Here is a 25,592-nt window from a genome sequence, read left to right on the forward strand (position 1 = left end):
ACACATTCTCACACTGACCACATTGACACACATCTCACACACTCATACATGTTCTCACACTGACTCACATTCTCACACTGACTCACACTCACACACATTCTCACACTGACACTCATACACTCACACACGTTCTCACATCGACTCATGCTCACACATATTCTCACGCTAACTTACACACACACATTCTCACATTGACTCACACTCACATACGTTCTCACACTGACTCATATTCACACACAACCTTGCTCAAAAGGGCCACCTTCCCTCCTATGGAGTGAGTACAGCTGGGGTTTGAACCCGAGCCAGCAGCCGTGCCCAAAGCCAGGGGCCACCCTAGCACTGGCGGGAGAGCGCCGGTGACCCCTCCTAGCTCACAGCACACTAGCATCTCTGCTCTTACCTCAGCACACGACAAGAACAGTGGATGGCAGTGACTTTGAGAGGAAGCGGCAGAGACAGTGACCACACAGGGTCATGGGTGGGGACCCTGGGGCTGTCTCTAGACCAGGCAGCCAGGGAGGAGCCATGAGTAGCTGGGCACTGAGGTGAGCCCTGGCCTGCTCAGCTTGGCTGCAGAACAAACACCACAGACACAGCAGCCTAAGCCACACACGTGTGCTCACGGTCTGGAGTCCAGATCCAGGGCAGTGGGGCTGGTTCCTCCCGAGGCTTTCCCTCAGCGGGCAGACGTGGTCTTCCCACCTTCCCACCATGTCTCAGTAGCTGTGCCCTGTGTGTGTCTGCACCCTGCTCTGCTCTCCATGGGGACTCAGCCATAGGGGACAGGCCCACCTGGGAGACCCCACTTTACCTGTCACCTCTGTAAGGCCCTGCCTCCACACGGTCACATCCAGAGGTGCTGGGGGTCAGGGCTCCCAGGTATGAACTTGAGGGACACAGTTCAGCCAGTAACGGGCCCAACAGGGAGGAACCAACATGTGGAGGGGGGGGACAGGGAGGAACCAGCAGGTGGGGTGCACTGGGAGTGATGAGAAACAGGCTGTGCTGGCAAGGCAGGCTGTGGAGGGCAGCATGCCCCTGCCCCAGGGGACACTCAGTGCCCCTTTCCGCCCTCCACACTGTGCACACATGCACCGCAGGCCTCCCCCCGCCACTCTGGCCACGAGTCCCAGGACTGATTATGGCGTGGCATCAGAGGAGGCAGCAGCAGGACACGGGGCTCCTGCGGGGTGGTTGTTCTCACAACCTTCCACGGGGTGTAGACACTCCTGCCGGCCACCTGCACTTCACCCTGGGGGTCATGGCAGCCGCTCATCTTAGAACATGCCACCCTCACCGGATGGAAAATGCTCTCTGTGCAGGATCATGTCCCTGAGAGTTCCTGACACAGACACTCTGGGGAGAGCACAAGACCCCCGGGAATGCAGGGCCATAGAACCTTCCAGATACATTCTCCATCCTCTGCTCCGCAGGTCCGTCAGGCAGGAACAAGGCAAGTGCTGCGGGGGAGTCACTGGCTGGCCTCCGGGAGAAGTCCAGGCTGAGACTTTGGGCTCTGGCCCAGGGGCTCAGAGGACGTGGGCAGGACCACAGGCTCTTCTCACTCCACAGCTTCATGGGGCTGGGAGATGCTCTGGGGAGCACAGTCCGGTTCCCAGCACAGGTGGGAAAGCCCCCTCTGACTCCTTGGCTCTGATTGGGCGGCACACGCTGCCTTAGACCATCACCGAGGAGACAGGACGCTCTGATTGGCTTACATTTGGATGGTCACTTCTTGAGTCCCAACCATATGGAACTCACAGGAGAGGCAGGACCCAGGCTGGGAGTCCGCAGGGAGCTCACGTCGGGGCACCACTCCCTAGGCCCAGATGACATGGCCCGAGTGTCTAACTGACATAGCAGGGTGGTGTTCCCAGCTCAGCTTTCCACAGCCTGGACACACGTCTCACTGGTGTAGGTCGGTTTCCGGAATCATGCAAGCCCAGTCTATTCCACGAATTTAGTTCTGAGAGCCTGGATTCCGTGCTGGGCCCTCTGTGCTGTGGCAGTCCCCAGATAACCTCTCCGCCTTTCCGTCTCTGCCTTAGAAGCCACGGCCAGGAAGGAATTCTTCACACGAAGTGATATTCCTTCTTGAGGTTTTTCTCACTTAGTTCCTCCAACAAGAATGAGTCTAGAAAATCCACAGGGTCATGTCTATTATGGGACCTGGTGCTGTCCAGACAGCCTTTGTAAAAACAGCGTGACTGTGGTCTCAATGATTGTAAAGCACGGGACAGATTACCTTGGAGCTTGGCAAACAGACACATGTAATCTCAAAGTGACAGAGTAAGCTGACTCCAACGCCATGCCTGGGCTGTCCCCTCCCTGAGCCCAGTAACACCCAAGTGTGTCTGGGTGTGGCTGTGGGGGGACAGTCTGGAGGGAGCACAGTGGGGGGACAGCCTGGGGGGACACGGCTGTGGGGACACACTGGGGGGATGGGGCAGCTGTGGGGACAGTCCAAAGAGGGCACGGCTGTGGGGACACTCTGGGGGGATGGGGCAGCTATGGGGACAGCCCAGGAGGGCACGGCTGGGGGGACACACTGGGAGGATGGGGCAACTGTGGGGACAGCCCAGGAGGGCACAGCTGGGGGGACACACTGGGAGAAGGACCTGGGCGGGCATGACTGAAGGACAGTCTGGGATGATACAGGTATGATAATAACAAAACAGATGCTGGTTTCTGTGTCGGTGCACTGTGGAGCTGTGGTCTGGGGCGGCTGGAGGCTGGGATACTGGCAGCCGGGCCCTTCTGCCTTGTCACTGTGCTGAGTGTGGGCTGGTCCCCAAGCCTGCATGCACCGGCAGCCCCAATGCCATCGCAAGAAGCAGGGAAGGAGGGAAAGATCCTGCCCTCCCCACCCGGCACACACTCCCCAAGTCCACATATGTCCCACTGACCACGGCTCGGCCCCCTGAGAGGTTTGCGGACATCAGCCTTCATACGGGCTTCGCCCAGCCACGTCTGGGGTTCAGTTAAGGAGGAAGAAAGGGAGAAAAGATGGGAGGAGTGCCTGGGGCCAAAGTGGGGGCGCCACTGGCCAGGACGCAGCCCCTGTGGGAACGGTGGGCTCTGTGCAGGGGAGGGTGAGTCTTAGCCCCATACAGTGCGGGAATGTCAGCATGGCTCGAGGCTCCTTCCCATCTCCACACTGGGGGGCCGGGGTGGTCAGGGGTGCTCCCCACATGAGCCCCACTCACAGTACAGAGCCCTAGGGATGCTGGGGTCCGTGGGCACCTCACTCATCAACGAGAGTCTGCCTGACCTCGCCAGCCCCTCCCATGCTTGCCTGCCCACCACAGCACCCCCTCAAGGCAGCCCAGGCTGAGCCCCCGTCACGCAGCAGAGACACCGGCCCCCCAAGGACCACAGGCAGGACACCGTGGGCATGACCGCTGTCCTGTCCAGCGGGCTCGAGCAGGCAGTGGGGAGCGGGCGCACAGACAGTCCTGGGCTTTGGGCAACCCCAGTCCACAGCCACGCAGTTCCACGGGCCGATCTCTGCAGGTATTGTACGGATAGCGTGGCTGTCCGCCTGCTGTGGGACGCTTAAATTAGCGCTTCTGAGAGCACGGGCCTTTCCCGGGCACACCGGGAGAGGCTGTCTTTGCCCGTGGCGTTCATCTGCCCTGACCAGTCACCCCACTGGGAGCGTGTGTACTTTCTAAGTTGTTGGAATTAGAAACAGCACAATGCATATGGTCCATTTTGTCCCAGTGCAATACTGCACTAAAATAGCCTCTTTGGGGAGCCCTCCTACACTGTTGGTGGGAACGCAAGCTGGGGCAGCCACTCTGGAAAACAGCATGGAGGTTCCTCAAAAAGTTGAAAATAGAGCTACCCTATGACACAGCAATCACACTACTGGGTATTTACCCTAAAGATACAAATGTAGGGATCCAAAGGGGCACGTGTACCTGAATGTTCATAGCAGCAATGGCCACAATAGCCAAACTATGGAAAGAACCTAGACATCCACCAACAGATGAATGGGTAAAGAAAATGTGGTAAATATACAATGGAATCCTATGCAGCCATCAAAAGAAATGAAATCTTGCCATTTGCAACAATGTGGATGGAACTAGAGGGTATTATGCTGAGTGAAATACGTCAATCAGAGAAAGACAATTATCATATGATCTCCCTGATACGAGGAATTTGAGAGGCAGGGTGGAAGGGTCATGAGGGGAAGGGAGAGAAAAAATGAAACAAGATGGGATTAGGAGGGAGACAAACCATAAGAGACTCTTAATCTCGGGAAATAAACTAAGAGTTGCTGGAGGGGAGTGGGAGTGGGTAGGGATGGGGTGACTGGGGGATGGACACTGGGGACAGTATGTGGTATGGTGAGTGCTGTGCATTGTGTAAGCCTGAGGATTGGCAGCCCTGTATCCCTGAAGCAAATAATACATTATATGTTAATAAGTTAAAAAAAAAAAAAACAACCCTCTTCTACTCCTAAAATGCAATCCCTATCCCATTAGAGAAGGTTTGTGCTCAACCCAGGCAGCGGAAAGGGCTGTTATAAGGGAAGGCTCGTGCCTAACAAAAAGATAAGAACCAGGCTCCGCTGAAGGCAGCTTTCCTCCCAGCCTGCCTGTGTCAACTCCCTTCTGCCTCCCCAGGGGACAGGCCATGGGTTCTGGGGCTTAGTGTGGCCACGCATCACTGGAGGTGGTGGCCTCCCATCCGGCTCCCTCTGCCACGTGTAAGTACCCACCACTGCCAGGCTGTGGCTGCCCTCGGGACTGTGTGGCACAGGGACCCAGCCCCTGCACGTCCACCCTCCCCACGGGGGCCATCATGGCCCCCCGTGACCCCTGCCCCGTCTCTCATTCCACGTGAAGCCAGTTTGAGATGATCTTCTGCCACGTGCGATGAAGGGATCCTGACCCGGCGCCGGCCCTGGAACGCACATCCCCGAGCTCGCCGTGCGGCGGGAGGGCTCTGCCTGGACGTGCGGGAAGCTTCTCCCTCAGCAGACGGGACAGCCGGGACCAGCGGGCTCGGCACAGTGCTCATGGTCACGCATCTGACGGCCACCTCGTCTCACGGAGGTTCTGTCTATGGGAGCTGGGTTCCCTCGGCAACAGGGCTTTGTCCTGACCCTGTCCTCTGCCAGGACAGGCAGTCCCAGCTTGGGGCCTCAGCCCTGTGGGTGCAGGGAGAGGGCCACCAGCCAACCCGTCCGCTGAATTCTCAGCCAGCCCCCAGGATCTGAGAGGCCAGAGAATGAGTGGACCCAACAGCACAAGCTCCTGAGAGAAGCAGACAAGCACCCCTGCCTCTCACAGCTCACAGGCAGACGGGCAGACGGCCCAGGGCACACAAGGCAAGGTCTGCAGAGCCTTCCGGGAGAGGGTCCTCTGTTCTTAGGACACACAAGATGCAGACACATATTTTTCTAGCCCCTCCGGAGGGTGTGAAGATGTGACACTGGGAGCTGCAGCAGCCACATTGTGACCACGAGGATGGGTGTGGCAGAGCAGAGAACTGGGGAGAACCGGGGCCCTGACGCAGTCAGCCACTGCCAGTTGAACGCCTCTGGACACTGACTGCAGCGGCTGGTTACGGGAGGTCAGGAATCCCTTCCTTGTGCAGCCCCTTCTAGCTGAGGTGTGGGATTTTCATGTGACATTATTGTCACCGACAGAGAACCTCCACTCTCTCTGGGGGACCCCAGTCCTCCCTGGGGTGTCATCCAGCCCATGTACCTCAAACACTGTGATGCGTGGTCTTAAAGAGGGGCGGTAGCCACCGTGCTTCCCAAAGAGGCCACAGCAGCAGGCTGCACCCCTGCATGCCTCGGCCGGGACCCTCCCACTGCAGCCAGCTCCCACCCACAGAGCGTGGCGAGGTGAGGCCACGTGCCTCTGGGCATTCACGGAGAGCAGGCTGCCTTTGTTGTCGGGGCGCTAAGGTACCACAGAGGCAACCCGACTGCCATATAGGGGTTCCCCGGTGGACAGCTGGGGTCGGCATCCACGCGTGCGACCACCCCCGGACAACGCCAGCCCTGCCACTGCCCCGCCACGGAGCTCCCAGCCATGGTGGCCCCTGACATCACAGCCCCAGCTGAGTCCAGAATGTCCCCACGCACCCCATCTGATTCCCGCCTCCGTGTCCGTGACACCCGGTGTCCATGCAGCTGCGGCGGGGGGAGGGCTTGGCAGGCAGGCGCTGGCACACAGTGGGCGCTTCCCGCAGGTGCGCTGGGCGACGTGTGTGCGGCAGGTGCCAGTTGGCCGGGCAGCTGAGCTTGGTGCACGGCGATGCCGGCTCGGACTCCGCGTCCCCCACCCACAGCCGGAGCTGCAGGCAGTCCTCAACCGCAGGGACAGCTCTGAGGATTTATAAACCCACAGAGGAGCAGGGCTGGTTACGAGGCCCCGAAGAGCCTCTTCCAAGGTCTCGGTTAGAGCGCGTGGCAGGCACGTCCCTGCTGGCCTCTCAGGAAACAGGGCCACGGCAGCGACACTAATGGAAATTTATGGGGACGCCTTTGTGCCGCTGGAGGAATGCGTGCAGGACAGAGAGGCAGCACGCCTCCCGGGGAAGCGGCGGGCTTCGCCTGCTGACAGCAGGACACACATCTATCTCCCGTCACGGGCGCCGGCCCCGGGGGCTGCGCCTTCTGGAGCCCTGACAGATGTTTCTGGGAACGGCTGCCGCCGGCGGGTTCTCAGAAGCTGGTCACCCGGGGAGCATTTCCGCCTCCTTGTGGACACCTTCCTGGGGCGGCCCCTGCCTGCTCTGGGGGACACGCTCCCACCCTCACAGGAGCGTCCGCACAAACACGGAGAACTTGACAGGCAAGGCCACACCTCTGCGAGGCCTTCCTGCTGGCCAGGTGGCAGAGGGGGCCGAGGCAGGCAGGACCCGGGGGGCCCAGAGGCAGAATGGCCCCTACCGCGAGCAGCGTGGGGCAGACCCATGCGACCAGCCTCCCGAGTCCATCTGTCCGTCTAGGCAGCTGGCTGCAAGACCTCCCAGAAACACGGGGGTGCGTGCCCAGCCATGCACACACACACTCGCGGGCTCATGCATGGGCGCACACGTACACACAACCACACACGTACACACAACCACACACGCCACAGCATCTCACCTAGAGACCCGGGGACACACCGCAGAGACAGACAGCCCTGGAAGGACATCAACGGCTCGTACTTTCTCGTGGTGCGGCGCTAAGGGAGCACACATACTGTGAAGTCACTGTGCATGGCAAAGCAGCCGCAGCTGACCTGTCCCCACCCGTCCTCACAGAGACAAGGCCACGGCCAAGACACAGCCTGCATACCCAGCTGTAGGGCCCAGACTCACTGCACCACAGGCTCACCGACACGCAGGCTGGTGGCGCTCCATCCTTGGACCCCAGGAAGGCCTGCGGAGCCCGGCAGACCCACACACAAATTCCCACTTGTCAGAACCAGGGCACAGGACCAAGTGGGACAGTCACAGGGGCTGCAGGGTCACTGCCCCATGTGCTGACGGGCTGGGCAACCATCCTGCAGCCTGGACACCTTCATGTACCCTGTGGAGGGAGCAGGCTGCAGGGGTGCCCAAGGCTGCCATGAATCCCTGGGCCATCAGTGCGGCCCGTGACCTCCAGCCCCTCCAGGCTCTCCCTCAGACATCCCTGGGGTCACAGACCCACCGTGGGCCAGGGTCCAGCTCAGTATGGAGAACTTCTGTTGGCCATCAGCCCCCGCGGCCCCATGGGGCCTCTAAGGGTGGACACAGCCCTCACCCCCTGACAAGCTCCAGAGCTTGGGGTGAAGTGGGCCCTGCCCCCATCCCAACAGATCCCCAGCGGCGAGGGAGCCCAGGACAGGCAGCCTCCCCTCTCCCCATCTGGCTGCAGCAGGCTCCAGCCGCCCCCTGCCCAGCCTCACTCAGGACCCCTGCCCTCCCCACAAGCACTTCCCTCCTGGGCACAGACCCCAATCTCCAGGGCGGGCAGAAGGGAAGCCTGTCACCTGCCTTAACTGACCACCCGCCCGGTCAGGACACCCCGGGGCTGCAGTTCCGTGCTCCCTGGCCAGTAAGGGAACCAGGTGCCTTCGCCTACAGACAAGACCCACCTCACCCCGCATACTGCCATGACGACTCCCCAGTCTCCCTGTCGGAGACACCTGCCTCCTCTGACCAACCCCAAACCCAGGAGCCTCAGGAGCTGGGACCCGGCACGAGGTACTGGACCCAGCTCCGCTCCTGGCCCAGGCATTCCATCGGACTCACCAGCGCCGGCAGCCAAGCTGTGCGTGGTGCAGACGGTTAACATGCACGGAGACTCTGCAAACAGGCAGCGGGGGGCACATTACCGCACATTACGGAGGGCGGCTCGGGCTCAGCCGCTCGCGTTTACGATCCTGGTTAATTTGGATCCGCCAGTCTCCCTTTTATTATCCCGTGGGCCGGTCTTAATAATCAAGATCTATGTTATGTGCTTTGTGGCATAATTAAAGCTGCTGTTTAATCGGAAAAGCTACCCACTCCAGACAGAGGGAATCAATAATTAGCTAACGCAAGAAAGCGAGTGGGAACTGTAGTTTGAGAGCGGACGGAACCGTCGGTCGGGGCAGGTACGCACACGGACACACGCACACACGCGTGCACACATACAGACACAGGGGAGCACACTCATTAACATAGGGGCCTCACACAGACATTAACACACGCACACACGCGCACGCCCACACCCCATGTGTGTTCCTAGTGGCCGCACCGGTCAGCATCCAGCACGGGGCCATTTCCCACTGGACGGGTGGGCTCTGAGAAGGCTGAGGCTGTTTAGGGAGTTGAAATCTGAAAGCTAAAGGTGGGCAGAGACGAACTTGCATTTACGTGTCTGTTCAGTTGGTCATGCAGAGATGTTCGCTGGGGCCCTCTTGAGCTCACAAAGGCCCCCCCACAAACAGCCACCAGCGTCACAAACCGAGAGGTCAGCAGTGGCCCGTCCTGGCCTTCCTCCCGCGGGCTCCTGTCACCGACAACGGCGTGACTACCTCCAGCCCAGACCCTCCTGGTCACAGCAGCCGTGACCTGATTCCCCATCGTGGCTCCTGGAAGGTCTCCACTGCGGGTCCTGGGCCAGCGACAGTGCGTGGCCATCAGGTGGGCTGGATGGGGCCATGGGGGTGGCAGCTGCTGGCCCTACTGGCTGTGCCCTCCCTGTGTGCTCTCGGGCCTGTCCCTGGACGCTCTGAATGGGCATGTCTGGGCTTCCTCCCAATACGGCGGCTTCAGGACAGGCAGACTACTTCTGTGGCGGCTCACAGGCCAAGGCCAGGGCTGGGCTGGGCAGGGTGGAAGCCGTGGAAGCCCCAGGACTTCACCTCTGCTCTCCTCTATTGGATGACCAGCCACAAAGCCCTTCCCATCTAGGGGAGGGACGTAGAGTCCCCGGCCCTTGAGGCAGGAGAGAGAGCACATTCTGGAAGACAGTTTCCCTTCCATGTTTGGCTCATGTGGAGAAGGTGAGATTCTGGGGGGAAATGCACGTGGGGTTCATGCAAACCATGGCCCATGGGCCCAATCTGGGTACTTGACTCTTCCTGCCTCGGTTTTCCCATCTGCAAAATGTGGGCCCTGTCTGTCCTCACAGCCTCGCTACAGGGTTGAGTGAGTCAGTACCCGATCTGTAGGCAGTGCTCTGCAGCACACTGGTCTTAAATAAGCCCCGGGGCAACGATCAGGCACCCCACTCACTGAGCTGCACAGGGTGTGGGTCTCCCCCGGGATGGCTGGGGCCGTGTTCGAAGCCAAGATCACACGTGGGCTGTCACCACATGACTATACCCCAGGCCCAGGAGCCTGGCAGGAGAGCAAGGGCTGGGGAGGGTTTCTCTCTGGTTTCTAGTTTGTCATCCACACGCGCACGGGGCAGGGGTCTGTGCATGTCACAATCATCAAAGCCTCCCCATTTCTTTTTGGGAAAGCAATGGATATAAATAAACAAGTAAGAAAATGGAACCCACATTCTCTGTTACAAGGAGGCAGAGAGCTGTACCCCTTCCAATCGGGGTCTGTAAATCAGATCTCTATCAATTAAGGCATATTGTAAATGTCGGCGCTTTCAAAGTTTGCCTTGATGTCTTCTTCTGTAACAAGAGGCTGAGAGGAAACTGGTCATTCCCATCTGGTTTTATTTTGGCAGATGGAGCCTTCCTAAAGAGGGAGCCTCTGCCACGGGAGGGAAGGAGGGTGGGCCTCGGTCCTCAAAGGGAAAGCCAGAGGAACATCTGCCCCTCAGGCAAACGCCAGCACAGTGAGGTGCCAGGGGAAAGTGCTCTGAGGACTCAGGAGTGTGCATGGTTGTGCTAGATGGAGCAGGGAGAGCCCGTTAAGAAGCAAGAAATAGGGCGCCTGGTGGCTCAGTTGGTTGAGCGACTGCCTTTCTCTCAGGTCATGATCCTGGAGTCCGAGTATCAAGTCCCTTATCAGGATCCCAGCTCCATAGGAAGTCTGCTTCCCCCTCTGACCATCTCCTCTCTCATGCTCTAACTCTCTCGAATAGATAAAGAAAATATTTTTTAAAAAATGCAGACGTACAATCCAAATATTTGAGCAAAAGATTTAAAAATATATGTGTGTATGTGTGCTAATTTACTACAGAGCCTAGAGAAGTTTTCATTTATTTATAATTTATTGTGATGTTGGCTTCAGGAACAGCTAGGTGCTCCAACTATGGCCCTGGAACCTGATTCCTCCTTACCTCCCAGCTTGGCCACACTCTGCACTGGGTTTTTTCTTGAGTTCCACAAGTGGGCTGTGGGAACTCCAAGCTTTCTGCCCATAATAGTAAGATTGTGCAGCTCCCCATGTTCCCATTTTTACAGTTTTACTTTGACTGAAAAGCCTGATTTTTTTCCCCAGTGACCTCAGGTAATTGCAACATGCACTCTGATTAGACTGGCCCAGACCACGTGACACCACAGAGCCGTAGATGTGGCTGGTGGACATAACACTCTAATTGCCGGAATCCTGAGTCATGTGACCTGCCCTGTGGCTGGAGCGGAAAGTTTGCATGGGTTCCCCTGTGGGAATGAGGAGCTGGAGCCCAAGGAAAGAGAACCACATTTCAGGGTAGCCAACAATGGCATCCATGACACACACTCACATCTGCTCTATGCTCTGATGGCTCAAGACGCAGCAGGACCACCAGGAGAGCCCTGCCCCAGCCCAGGGCTGGCAACGGCTGGACAGGGGAGGGCCAGCGCTCTAAACCGTGTGAGATTACGGGAGGTGGGTGCCACTCACTTGCCAAGTCAATACTACCGCGTGCCCAGGAAGGGGTTCACACAGCAGGCTGGCTTGCCCATAAATACCCTCCCTGTGCGGCAGAAGTCTGGGACACCGTGCGTGACCAGAGCGTCACTGGTTACGAGCATCCAGGTAACCCGTGGAATGTCATCGGTTACCACGTGGGGTGGTCTGTGCTGCAGAGCTGTCCATGCTGGAGCTCGAGCCACAGTGTCAGCCTGACCTCTGGCGGCTGGGGACGAAGGTCAGTCGGCCACCGAAACCCTGGACAGGAGGGCCATTGTCATACTTCATGGGAGCAGTCACTCGCCGGGGCTGGGAGGTCTCCGCACCGTCTCTGTGACTGCCTGGGGAGGGGCAGCCGGAAAATGCCTCCTATACCCCCACCCCTGCCCTCTGCCCTCCTCTGCGTGATGTCATTCTGTCCTTCCACAAAGCACAGTGGGAGTAAAATGGCACTGCCCAGGGCGGAGTCACTGAGCCTGGGTAGTCCTGGGGGGACTCCGGAGGCTGCTGTGCACCCAGAGGCCCAAGAACTCAGCTCCAGCCACTAAGTGAGCCTTACTGAGGCCACGCTCCAGAGGTGAGGGCACCCTGGGGAGCACTCAGAAAATGCCACGCACAGTCATGCACATGCACACAGCACACACGCTCACGCACACGCACACACAAGCACGCTCACCCAGTGCACACACAAGCACGCTCACACACGCACATGCACACACCATACACGTGCACACCATGCACACTCGTGCACGTGCACATACCACCCACCCACACGCGCACACACGCCCTTAGAGCACAGACTGGGTATGTCCCGAACCCGAGCCACTCAAGCCCGTGTCGGTGCCTTTGTCACATCCAGGCGTCACCTGCATTACTCACTTAGCGTGTCTCTTCAAATTGGCCTGTTTTATACAGAACTGCATTTTTTACCCAGAAAAGGAATCTTTACAACATCTCGCGAAAGGAAAGCTGGCATTGCTTATGCTTTGATGCTACCCGTGACATAAAACCACATTCTCTCATGTGGCGCTGGGCTGAGGCCACAGGGGCACGTGTGCTCGGGGTCTGCCGGGACAAAGGGGAATTCCTCTGGGATGAAGTCCCACGAGGAACAGGAGAGGTGGACGGTGACCTCTCACCTGCAGACGGTGCTGTCCAGGGAACAGGCCGCTCCTGCTGTCTGTTCCCAAAGCACAGGGTGAAGGGAACCCCAGGGCCAGGCCGCAGGAGGCCCACGCCGTGCACCCATGGTCACTTGGACACCTGGCCCAGGACACCTCACTCCTCAGTCTGGGGAGTCTGCAGTGAGTTCCCGCAGCCTGGCCTGGGGGAGGGGGCATCGCACCTGCAACTGTGCCCCACCTGTACCGCCCCCACGATGCACTTGCTCGGGCTTCCTCCTCCCTGGGGCAGGGTGGGGAGGGCAGTGCAGCCCTTCCACCCAGCTCCCTGGACCACCCCCCAAACACAGTCTCAAACACATTCTGAAAACGCCCCCCAAGCGGCTTTGCTGGGTTTTGCTCCAGGGCTGGCCCCGCCCCCCCACTTGGCCCCACCCCCCCCATGCTAGCCCCCAGGGTCCCTCCTGCCCCAGGGCTTTCCACAAACAGAGCCACAGCAGGAGCCCGGCCAAGCTTGCCTTTCCTTTCCAGGGCCCATGTGCCAGCCTGAGGGACTTTTTTCAAATAATCACGTTCACTTAATATGGCATTTTTTTCAAACGTCATCCCCACCAAGGTACCTAATGAGCTTTCAAACAGGAGGCCATGTCCTGAGAGACCACGAGGCAAGGCCACAGCCAGTGGCAGACTGGGGGCAGGAGGGCCAGGGGCTCAAGGGTGGAGAGCGCAGACGGCTTTAGGTGGGGGGTGCAATGCGAGCAAGTAAGCCCCGAGGTCCCCACATTTCACCTGTGTCCTGGCGTGGAGCGGCGGCAAATCTCCACTGGCTCCCAGGCCTGCGCACGTCTGCGTGGGCCGGATGCCTGCGACCCACAGACAGCAGAGACCCCAGAGCGCAGAGCGCGGGCAGGGTGGACACGCTGTGCCCAGGGTGCCTGCCTGCGTGTCTGTGCACGGCCATGTCCGTGCTCCCGGAGCCCACACTGCGTGGGGGCTGGGCCGGGGGGCGCCTGGGAGGAGGCCACATACTCACTTTTTTGGCCTGTAGTCTGGGATGGTCCTGTCCAGGGAGATGCGGTCGCTGAGCTGCGCGTTGTACCCGTACTCCTCGTACTTGCTCTCTGTCTCCTGGCTGTCCTCGTGTAGCGTGGCCGCCATGCCGCCCTGGCCCAGGCCCCCCGGCCCCTCCACCAGGCCAATGGGCTTGGCGAGGCCTGGTGGGAAATGGGAAAGGAGGGTGGTCAAGCAGGTCCCCGGACCCTCCCGCCCTCCCCAGCCCGTCCCCAGCCTTGGGCTGCCACTTTTCTCCCCGGCCCAACTCCAGGAATTCAAGGAAAGTCTATTAATTCAAAAAAAATGTTTCAATAAAAATAAGTTAATTTTAAGAATGCAAAGCAGTTGCCCACCCGCTCCCGGACCCTTCACGCTGTTGGTCTTTCTGACGTCACTACACGCATACAGTGGGACTTGACCGGGTGTGCCCACGGTCCTCCGGGAGCCCCAGAATGCCCCACGCAGAGGACTTGGCACTGTGGGGCCCTGCCTCGGAGGGCAGAGAGGGATGGAGCTGACCTGGGAGACCAGGCAGGAGAGGAGGCATGTGTGCACATGGGCTGCCTAGGAAGGTCGGGCCTGGGGCTTGTTGTTCAGGAACGTTCCCTGGAGTGGTCACATGTGCCAGAGAGGAGCAGGGCTGGAGTGCCCACTGTGCGCGGGGATGGCACCCTGGCTCTCTGGGACGGGTGACTGGGACATGCTGGTTCTGGGAGTGAGGCCCCGGGACACTGTCCTTCAACCAGCAGAAAGGCGGGATGGGGCCGGCCGGCTGGTCAGCCCCCGACACACAGGCTCCCCAGTGCACGGGCAGGGTCTCCTCTCTGCGCCAATCGCCCCCGTAAGTTTGTGACGTGACTGAAACAAGAAGGCCGCATCTGTACAGGCCGAGGCTGCCCGACAAACCCCACCGACTGGCGGCCCCTGCCCCCGGCCAGCCGCCCAGCCTGGCAGAGCATGTGTCCCAGTCCGGGAGCCGCACACACCTTCCCATTGGCCTGTGCCAGGGCCCCGCTGAGTCTGGGAGCAGGAGGGGAGCCCTGGCACCTGGACCTCAGTTTTCTGGAATATTCCGTCTTAAACCAGCAAACCTGTGTTGGTGTTTATGTAGGACCGAAGGACACATATTGCATATAAAATTGAAAAATTGCATGACACAGAAATCACTTCCTCTTATTTTAATATACCAAAAAAATATATATAATGATACTACTTTTAAACATCTGTGCTGCATTTTCTACTTTGGAAAGTCTGTAAATAGCCACCTCCCAAAGGCAGATGTGCCCTCAGACCTGAGGTCTAAGGGGTGGGGACCTGGGGGATGGAGCCCAGGGCTGGGGGGACCCAGAGTGGGGTGGGACCTGCGGTGGGGGCCTGAGGGTGGGGGCAGGAGGTGGGGGTGGGGGCCGAGTGAGGCTAAGGGGTGGGGGCATGGGGGATGGGAGGAGCCCTAGGGCGTGAGCTCCAGGGGATGGGGCCTGAGGATGGGGGCAGAGCAGGGAAGGGGAAGCTGGGGGACCCCGGAGTGGGGTGGGTCCGGGGTTGGGGTTGGGGCGGGGCTGTGGGTGGGGCCTGTGGTGGGTTCCAGAAACTGTGGGGCCTGAGGGTTGGGGCTCCCTCCCCCGAGTGAGGTGGGCCGCAGCCGGGTCCGACATGGTGGGGCTGGAGCAGAGGGAGGACCTAGCTTGAGTGGGGTCAGGCCCTGGAACTCACGGGGCTGCTTCACGTTACTTTTTCGCTTGTAAAGGTGAGACACACACATGTGAGAAACTCCAACGGTGAGCAAAGCTACGAAAAGAAGGAGTTGGGGTGTCCTGGGCAAGCCCCAGCCTGCGAAAGATGGGACTTTCCTGGCTGTCGCCACACGCGGGGTTCTCCGCGGGTGGACAGCGCCCCTGCAGGGCTGCCCAGAGCCTGAGGTCCAGTCGCCCGCCTTCCTCCTCCCTCCACTCTTCCCCGCTGTGCCTTTATCCTCCGTTATCCCAGGGGTGACTTTGTGACCTCAGAAGGAACACTTTCGGCTCTATTTCTGGAAATGTCACGTCAGACAGCGTCTGTCCAGTTCCTCGTGGGCTAAAGGAAACATTAGCATCCCCCGGGCCTTCCCCTCGACGGGTGTCGCTGTCATTTATAGATTTCTTTCAGCTACGGAGCCGTCGGAACCTCCAGGGGTAAGCTAGAGGTCTGCCGTATGTCACCGCACCTAGTTAGCAACACTTAAAAAATTTTGTCACGAAGGTAGATGGCACGGTAAGTGTTCTTACAATAATAAAAATTTTAAAAATAAGCTGTTGAATTACCCCCAGAGGGACAGAAATAGCTACGCCGTGGCTTACACATTGTCAGCCGCTGGCAAAGTCACTTAGAACAGCTAATTTTGCTGCACAACCGCGACCCAGCTCCCCACGGCTGGAGGTTGCTTCCAAGATGAGGAGCGAGCCCACCTTCACGACCCTGTGCCGGCTGCGGGGCGGGCCTGGGGCGAGCAAGCCACGGAGGCCACGCGGCCCGGCCTGACCACACGCATGCCCTCGATGGAATGTCTAGGCAGCCTCGCTTGCTCTCCAGACACTACTCATTCCCCCAAATTATGTGCATTTTCGTTGGCGTTAGGCTTGGATCTTGACTTTTGGTGCACTTTTCAAGGGCAGAGAGGTAAGGATAATTAGTAACAATATTCACATAGCTCGGGCTTCAGACACGGGGCCGTGGCCAGCAGCCGTGCGCCGTCACGCCTCAGGCCCCAGACCAGAGCCGTGTGCTCGGAGGAGGCCGACCAAGTCCAAGGGGAAGGGAGGCGGGAAGCCCGTGACACAGGGCAGCCCACGATGCCAGTGTTCCAGAAAATCTGTGAAGCCTGCGCATGGGTGTTTCCTCGTTTGGGGTGCTTTTACAGAAAGTGAAAGATGGATGTCCCCGTCACGAGGGAGCCCCCCAAACACGGACGTGGAGGGAGGCACAGATGGCAAGGCCCTGGGAGCCCCAAATGTTCCCAGGGCCCCCTGGGGCTGGAGACCCTCATAGCCAGAGGCTGAGGGCTGGACTGGCATCTGGTCTGGTTGGAGGCTCACGGCTGGTCCTGAGTGGCCGGGGCGGGTGGGGGGCTGCTGGAGCTCCTCATCGGCTCTGAGAGACATCCCAGATTCTCCTCGGTGGGGATCGAGCTATAAAGCCCCGAGCGTGGAACCCACAGACACCAAGCCGTTGCTCCTGGGGACACACGGGGTCGGGTTCCCGTGAGGCCCTGGTCGCCACATTTCCATCGACCCGCCAACAAGTCACCTGGTTTTACATGTTTCTGTAAACATCCCCTCCCTGAACACGTTCTGCGACCTCGTTAGCCAGCGGCGTGTGGCTCACGTGGGAACCAAGCACTCGTGGCGCCCGCGAGTTCTCAGCAAGGCACAGCGTCCATGCTCGCTGACACCCACCTCGAAACAGCGAAACCCCAGCAAGAACGCGACCAGGTGGGAAAGCAGCGCGGCCCAGGTGGGAGCGCTGAGGTCCAAACACGCCTCGTCACCACGTCACCACGGGACGGCCTCAGGCTTCCTGCCACTCCAAGAGGCTATCCCCCAGGGCAAGGGGAGCCCCTAGGTTGCCCCAGCTCTCTTACAGCTCCGCTGATTAAAAACCCGTGGAGTCCCGCCCATCAGCGCTTCCCCGTGGGGCTCTGGGGACCCTCATCTTCCCTCCTGTCTGGGATGCTCTTTGTGGGCTCCTGTCTCTTTCACAAAGACTTCCTTCCGAAGACGCAGGACTGCTTGATCCCTGGGTGACAAGGACAGACAGAACCACAAGAAACTTGTAAAGAGTGAAGGTGGCCCGGCCGTTACTGGGGGTCCACAGCCCGAGCACCGCCAAGGTCCCCGGGGTCGACACCGACACCTACAGAACCACCTTTTGTCCTCACGTCCCGAAGTCCTGGCTTCCCCAGCTGGGCCTGGTGCCGGGTGGGGGTGGGGCACAATGTCCCCTGTCCTGCTGCCGCCCTCAGGGGCTCATCTCTCATCCCATCCATCAGGCCACCGGATGGGGGACAGGCAGGCTCTGAAGCCTGTGGGCTGAACGGTGGCGAGCTCTGGTCCTGGCCTTCAGGACCTGTGGAAATGGGGTCCCTGCAGAGGTCACCAGCTAAGACAGAGTCATCCTGAAATGGGGTGGGGTCCTTTTAGGAAGAGGGGATTTTGGACACAGACGCTGGCAAAGAGAAGATGGCCACATGACAACCCCCAACAGAGACTGGACGGAGGCCACCAGCCAGGGAATGCAACGGCCCGGGCCGCCAGGAGCTCCAGCAGCTCGAGGAGCGGGAGCCCCTCCCCTGGGGCCCTGTCCTCCTGGAGCCTCCAGGCTGTGGAAGAATGAGTGGCTGTGGTTTCAGCCATCCAGAGCTCCTGCTTTGTCTGGGCAGTCCTGAGACCCCAGGCTGACCTGCTGGGGGTGGCACAGGGACAGGCCAGATCACAAAGGCGCCCGGGGCCTCCAGAACGGGAGGGAGAGGCGGCATGGTTTGCAATGTCCCACTCCCTCCTGTGGGGGAATCAGAGCCCCGACTCTTCACTCCCATGAATGAGAAGGGATTTTGAGAACAATGGGAAATCTGCATGCGTCGTGTCATCGCAGCCTCTGGAACCGACTTCTGCGCCAGTGAAGCAGAAACCACTCCTGCTTGTTACGCTGGGACTTGACGAGGGGGCTACAGGCCGGTCGTGACAGCTGGCGGTCATTATGCTGGTCCCCGGGGCCGTGGACCTGCTCCGGGTGCTTTTATCCCCACATTTCACAGAAGGACACCACCACCACCACCACCCCCTCCCCGCCCAGGCTCACCCAGGCCACACAGCCTCCTACCCACGCGCTTTCAACTTCAAATCACCTCAATGAAGGATTTTAGAGGGAACCGGGAAAGGTCCCCAATTTTGCATTTTGACATCGAGGACGTTAATTACAATGGCTTATAACTTTCAGTACCATATCTTGCTGTGCTGAGGCAGAGGCAGGAAGGACACCCCCTCACGGCAGAGCGTTTTAATGGGTGTCCCTGGGCTAAAACCAAGACTTTCCAAGACAGACGACTGTGAATATTCAGTTAACAGAGAGGGTCTCCATCTGCCTGCTCGGGGTGGCAGGCCACGGAAGGCTACAGGACAGCTCTCAAAGACATCCGTAATCGGGGCTTTGCAGATGGGATCACCGTACGGACCCTGAGATGCAGAGCGTCTGGGGCCGTCTAGGAGGGACCTACGTGCCATCTGGAGCCCTTAAAGCACAGAGTCTGTGGGAGGTTTGACGGACACGGTCGAGGGGAACGTGAGATCTGAAGGCAGAGCCCGTACGGACGGGACGCCTGGGCCCCCAAAGCTGGAGGGGCAGGAAGGATCCACTCCAGAGCGTCCAGAGAGCCCAGCCCTGCCCACACCATGGTTCCAGCCCAGGGACACCCATTTTGGGCTTCGGAGCGCCAGGATGGTAAGAGAATAACTCTGGGCTGCTTTAAGCCCGTCGGCATGCAATGATGGGTCCTGGCAGCCCCGGCACAGGGCAGAGCACCCAGGCAGAGTGCAGGCCATCGGTGCGGCCTCCCACAGGCATGCCCAGGCCGGGAGCAGGCTTCTGGAGCGGTGTGTAACCACTGCACCACCTGCCTTGGCCCCGGGTCTCCTGACAGCAGCACAGCGACCTTGTGGACAGCCTGCAGTCCCCCAACGGCTTCCCTAAACCTGGGTGCCAGCAGGAGGCAGGGAGGCAGCAGAGCCCTGTACTCCCAGAGGCAGAGGACCCCAGGCAGGTAGGTGCAGGGGTGGTTCACAGTGACCACATTCAGAGCCAGGAGGATAGATCCGGATTCGTCCGTGGACCCACGGAGCGGTCGCCCCAGCAGCTGTTCCTACTGATGGCCCGGCCGTTTCAGAGAAGAGCAGCCGATGTGGAGGGTCTGGGAGGGCCTTGGGGCTTAGAGCAAGTCTCCGGGCACTGCCCAACGAGAGAGATTTCAGGTGCAAGCCTGAGCTCCCAGCTCCTGTGGAAGGTTCCCGCTGCCCAACGGCACGCATGTGCTTGGGCACAGGGCCCTACACCCGCACAGGTGGTCGACTCCCGGCCCCCAGGCTGTTTCTCACGGCTGCCTGGAGGCTGAGAGGTTGTGCCCCTGGTTTAGACGGATGGGGAGGTGGTGGTTTGGATAGAGGCCCCAGAAGCTGGAACCTGTGGGGTGGCCTCCTGGGAAGAGGGTGTTTGCCGGTGTAGCTAGAGTAAGGACTTTGGGATGAGAGCATCCGGGATTCTGGTGGGTCATAAATTCAAGGACATGTGTCCTGGTAACTTAGAGGGGGCTCAGAGGGCCACACGCAGAGGAGAAGCCTCGTGATGATGGGGACAGAGACGGAGTCAGGTGTCCACAAGCCAAGGATCACCGAGGATTGCCAGGAGCCACTAGAAGCTGGAGGGACGCCTGGAACCGATTCTCCCACCGAGCCTCGAGCCTCGGGAAGGAGTCAACCTGCCAGCACTGATTTCAGGCTTCTGGCCTCCAGACTGTGAGAGAACAAATCCCTGCTGTTTAAGGCCACCCCGTTTGTGGTCATTTGTTATGGCAGCCAAGAGGGCACTCGTGGGGCAGGGGGAGGGGATGGAGAAGAGGGGGAGTGGGGAGGGGCAGAGGGGAAGGTGTGGGGGGAGGGGAGAGGTGAGAAGGGGCAGAAGGGAAGGATTACCGGAGGGGGAATGGGAGAGGCAGCGGGGGAGAGTGTGGAAGGGGAAGGGAGGGGAGGAGAGGGAAGAGGAGGGGAGGCTGGGATGGGGAAGGGGGCGGGAGGGGGCTGGGGCAGGGAGGGGGTGGGGAGCAGAGGGAAGTTCTAAGGAAAGGGACAGGCCAGCATCTATCCTCTCCGTCCCTTTCCTTGGTAGAAGCACAGTTCATTTGGAGTGGAAATGAGTTCAGCTGAAACGCTCGGCTCCCTGGGCCGACCTTGCAGCCGGGGTGGCGTGGCACCAAGATCTGATCGATAAGACTTAAGTGGAGTTTGCTGGGTGGGATTTCTGGGAAACTTGTCTAAAAGGCACAGTCTCAGCTGGTGTATGTGGGTTTTTGCCTCTTACCTGCAGTCCCTCCCCCTTTCTCCTGCCTGGAATTAGGACTCCGTGCCCAGGGCTGGAAAGCCACCCTGTGACCACGAGGCCAAAGGCCACTCACTAGGAAGGGAGAAGCTGGAACCAAACGGGGCTGGGCCCTTGCGCATGTCCGCTGAGGGAAACAGACCCCAGGGCCGTCAGGCCACGTGCTGGGGCTGCGAGCAGACCCTGAATTCCCTCTCCCAGAGACGCAGGGAAATGGGCTCTGCGGGGTGGGGGGGGTGTCCCTGCGGTGCCCTTCCCCCCCATCCTGGGGCCCCTTCCAGCCACCCTCCCCAGAGGAGTCACGTCACACCTGCGACCCACGCCTTCCAGACAGGGCGCCCAGCACATACTGGTGGCTGCGAGGGTTTTCAGCGCGGGAGGAAGCGTGGCTCTCGGGCTCCCGGCTTCCTTGAGTCACGGATTCCATCTGTCACAGTGACGTCAGCCAGTGTTCCGGGAGGAGACAGTCCCACTGCAGACGCTGCCTCAAAGGCAGAGCGGAAGGCCTCATGGGCGAGGCCGGCCAGTGTGCCCTCGGCACCCCCACTCCGCACCCCTGCAGCCGCAGGCCAGGCCAGCTGATGGACCACCAGCCTCCCCAGAGTCCACCAAGAATCTCAGATTTCAATGAACACCACCACCAATTGCTAAAAAGCAATAAACATCTCTGGCAAGTGGGAAGAAATGACAAGGACAGACGTGAGGAAAAATGGGAATCTGAGATGAGTGCTTTTTCGGAGGGGCGGGCATCGTCCCAAATACTGCGAACGTGGCGTTCGCAGATGCCCCCGATGTGGGGCACGCAGCCTTGGACGGGGCAGGAAGGCCCACTCATGGCCCCAGGAGCCCAGAAGGGCGGAGGCAAAACTCCTGTCCACCACGGGTCCAAGGACTGACCTTCCCTGACGGCCACCACACCTGTCACGCACGCCAGGGCCCCCGTGCTGAGGCAGAGGATGGGCTGCCCACACTGACCACACCAGCGGTCTCCCGCACCTCAGATCGCCCAGCAGGGGGGACTCCGAGGCCCGTGGAGGACAGACCACTGGTCACCTGCCAGGGCCCCGGGCCGTGCCCTCCCGCACCCTCCACCTCAGCGGCTGCCTTCCCACAGGAGGGTGGGGCGGAAGGAGCAGGGAGCGGGGCACCCGCCAGCTCCAGCCCCTCTCTTGCTTTGCTCTATAAAAATGTAGGCCAACCCAACACGCCTGCTATTAATTTTGGGGATTGCAAAGTCAAAGCAACAGGCCCCGCGTGGCTTTGCGGGCACCGGCTCCGCCCCCGGTTCTGCATACCTGCTTTCCCCACGCTCTGCAGCAAATTCCATCTCTGGGGCGTGTGTTAAGGACCTCTGGGGACCCGAACTAGCACTGAGCTGTCAATAGCCGGACCGGCCTTCTGGAACCATGAAGCCATAAATATCTTGCAGGACATGGCAAAGCCTGTGAGATACGTTGTCACAGAGACCCACCAGGCGCTGGGTACATCTTCATTTGTAATGGCAATATTTATGGGGCCAAAGCAGGCGAAATAAGGAGGGGCTGCAAATATCCAGCAAAATGGGTTTCCTGGTTGCCTCCCTGTAAGCGTGCCCTGTGGCCTGCTCCATCTGGCTCCAGTTTGGGTCTCCCGATTGCTGGGGAGTGGGTCCAGAGACAGTTGGGTGTCCTGTCCCTCAGCGGCCACCTGGGTCCCATTGCGGCTGCATGGTCAGGTCCCCAGCCTCTGACAATAGATGTGCTCTGGCTGCGCCAGGCTGGGTTCTCTGCTCAGATCCTGACTGCCGAATGTCCTGGGAAATGCAGGGGATACCAAGGACAGGAGGAGACCGAGGGCCCATGCTCTGGGGACAGATGTGGGGATGTAGGGCCAAACCCCAGGGAGCTGAGGGTCCGGCTGGCTCTGGCCGGGAGCCCCTCCGGGTGCAGACAGAGGATCCGGCCTCTCCTTCAGCTGGCCTCCTGACCCCGGGGCGGGACTGCCTGCCTCACTGGCGGCCCCAGCCCAAGGACCTGGTTCGCAGCAGGTGCTCGCTGAGCAGGCGCAGGGAGAGAATGCAGGCATGCGTGAAGGAGTGACTGGAGGGCAGGCAACTGTGGGCTCCCAGTTTGAAGGACACAGAGCCAGAGCGGTGGGTGCTGCTCCCAGGGCTCCATCCAGGGCAACGGTGGGCAAGCACAAAGTGTCCCCGTCTCAGCCCGCCCAGGCTGCCGTAGGAAACACGCACACGGGGTGCTCGCACGCCCTGACTTCTCCCAGCTCTGAAGGCTGCGAGTCTACAGCAAGGCACTGGTGTGCCTCCCGGTCAGAGCCTATTTCTGGGCCTGTTCCCTGGCTGGAAGTTCTTGCCATGTCCCCCACAGTCTGTCCTTGGTGTGTGCGTTCAGAGCGAGAAACGGACATCCATCTCTTCTTCTTCCAGCGAGGCCACCGACGCCCGCAGGGAACGCTCCCAGGGCGCATGGAGGGCCCGTCGGAGCCCGCCGCCTCTCAGAGACCCGCCTCCTCAATGCCATCCCACTGCGCGGAGGGCTCCCGTGGCGGAGTCTGGGGGCACACACCTCCGTCGCTTGAGTCCACCTCTGTCCCCCGGAACTCGTGCTTCTCTCAGGCCAAGTGCTCACACCCCGCACTCCCCGAGATGTCAGTCATCCCAGCACCAGCTCTGCAGCCTGAAGTGGAAGACTGAGCCTGCATGGGCACGCACGCCTCCGCAGACCTGAGCCCACCGGGCCGCAGATGCCCCCATGGCTGCCAGGCAGGGGTCTGGGCTGGCTCTGCTGGTGACCCCACCTTCACCCACTGTCCTGACTGTGCTTAAAATACTTAAGCTTTGTGAGTGTCGGCTTCCCCATCTGAGTGAAGGTGACAGCGGCGCTCTCATGGGACCCACACACCCCCAGGGGTGCCCCCTATTCCCCAGAGCCCCCATCCAGGCACAGGACCTTCAGTGGTGGGCAGTCCTGTGCCAGAAGAGCTGTCTGTCTGGGGTGGGGACAGAGCAAACAACACCTGGTCTAAGCTAGCCCCCACTGAGTGCCCTCTGACCCCAAAGGCCCCACGTCAGGGACAGAGAGGCTGGAGCTGGGTGTCTGCCCTCCCAGTGACTGCCAGGACCCTCAGGAGAGGAGAGATGGGGAAGGTCTAGAGTCTGGCCCCATGATTTCTGCAGGACTCAAACACCGAGCTGTCTCTTCTCCTCATCTGAGCTTCTGCAGCTCTGGGAAGGAGAACATTGCCCACACCCCTGTTCTCAGGGGGAGCTGAAGCCCTGGGTGGGGCCTACAGTTCCATGTCTCTGCCCCCACTGGGAACAGCCTTCTGGCAGGGCCACACTAGACATGAGGCCATCAGACCCACACTTGCGCCTGACAGTCTCTTTGCACATGGGAGCATCTGGATCTGACTTGCCTTCCTGTCCTTCTATCCTCCTCCTGGACAAGTATCCTCCGCCATTCAGGATACTTGTTTCCCTTCTCAATGCTTGGCTTTTCTCACTGTGCAGGATCTCCTCCCAAAGCCATCCACCCTCCCACTCATCCATCCATCCACACACCCATCCATCCATCCATCCATCCATCCATCCATCCACTCATCCATCCATCCATCCATCCATCCACCCATCCATCCACTCATCCATCCATCCATCCATCCATCCATCCATCTATCCATCTACCTACCCACCCGCTCATCTAACCATCCAATCATCATCCATGAACCCACCCATCCACCCCACCCATCCGTCCATCCATCCACCCACTCAACCATCCATCCACTCATCCAACCATCATCCATCCACCCATCCATCTACCTTCCATCTACCCACCCACCCATCCATTCATCCACCTACCCATCCACCCACACGTCCATCCATCCAACTACCCATCTACCCACTTATCCATCCAACCATCATCCATCCATCTACCCATCCACCCACCCATCCACTCATCCACCACTCAAACATCTTTTCACCCATCCAGTGAACAAATATTTATTAAGAACCGGTTATGTGTCAGGCATCATGCTATCCACCTGTCCAAATACCACCCAATTTCAGCTATTTTTCTTCCTTTGTCTTTGCTCACATTTCTGAAGACCAACTATGTGTCAGGCACTTTGCTAAACACTTTGTATGCATTATCTTTTTTAAAAATTATTTGAGAGTGAGAGAGCGCACAAGCAGGGGGAGGGGTGGAGGAGAGGGCAGTGCAGAATCCCTGCTGAGCAGGCAGGTCTCAATCCTAGGACCCCCAAGATCATGACCTGAGCTGAAGGCAGATGCCACCCAGGGGACCCATTCATACGCATTCTCTCACCTAATCTCCTCAAGATCTAAATGCGGGAGGATAATCATTCTTCCCATTTCAGTGACATGGAAACCAAGGCAGAGGGAGGAAGTGATCTGCTCAAGGCCACCCAGTTGGGTTTTGGACCCAGATGCGGCTCCTTGTACAGCTCAAACACCTACCCTTCCATAAAGCCCCCCGACCACCCCATCAATGTCCCCCATTCTCCCTCCTGTGCGCCTCTGAATTTCTGTACTACTGGTAACTCACTACCTTCCACCTGACTGTAAACTCTCAGAGGAAGGCCCCGTATCTGAGCCAGCTTTCTGTGAAAGAAGTGTGAGCTGGATGAAGGCCCTCCCTGAGGCACCCCCCAGCTGGCCGGGGAAGCCCGGGCGCCACGCGCGGTGGGCTACAGCAGGAGAGGAACTCCCGGGTTGCTCACTGGGGTTGGCTGGGAAGGTGGGTGCCCTGGAGGTGAGCAGGCATAGCTGTGACAGCGGCAGCCTCTCATCATACTGAGTGGCGCCCACAAGCTGGGCGGCACTCCAAGGGCTTACCCCTCGCTCTCTTCTGCAGACAGGACTGTGACCCCTCGTGGGGGAAGGAGCGGGAAGCAAGGAAGCAACCCGACTCGGGCGGTGAGGGGCGGGGTGGCCGCAGCCTGCGTTCTAACCAGAACAGCCTCCTCCTACCAATTAAGATAAGCGTGTTAGCCTCTGTGTCCACCACTGAG

The 25,592-nt window shown here is 59.5% G+C and overlaps 1 protein-coding gene across 3 annotated transcripts in view; it reads right to left on the reverse strand.

The window, feature by feature from the left end:
• Nucleotides 1–25,592, reverse strand: part of GALNT9 (polypeptide N-acetylgalactosaminyltransferase 9) — a 72,344-nt gene that overhangs the window by 36,884 nt on the left and 9,868 nt on the right. The window contains exon 2 of one of the 3 annotated variants that reach the window (XM_032849203.1): nt 13,432–13,612. The exons of 1 other annotated variant lie outside the window; for it this stretch is intronic. In XM_032849203.1, the coding sequence (XP_032705094.1) occupies nt 13,432–13,612 (181 nt within the window). Of the gene's footprint in view, nt 1–13,427; nt 13,613–25,592 lie in introns of all 3 variants that reach the window. One more of the 3 variants, XM_032849204.1, reaches the window with a different exon arrangement.

Source organism: Lontra canadensis, unplaced genomic scaffold (genome assembly GCF_010015895.1).
Source record: "Lontra canadensis isolate GAN:19392208 unplaced genomic scaffold, GSC_riverotter_1.0 scaffold220, whole genome shotgun sequence".
NCBI lineage: Eukaryota > Metazoa > Chordata > Mammalia > Carnivora > Mustelidae > Lontra > Lontra canadensis.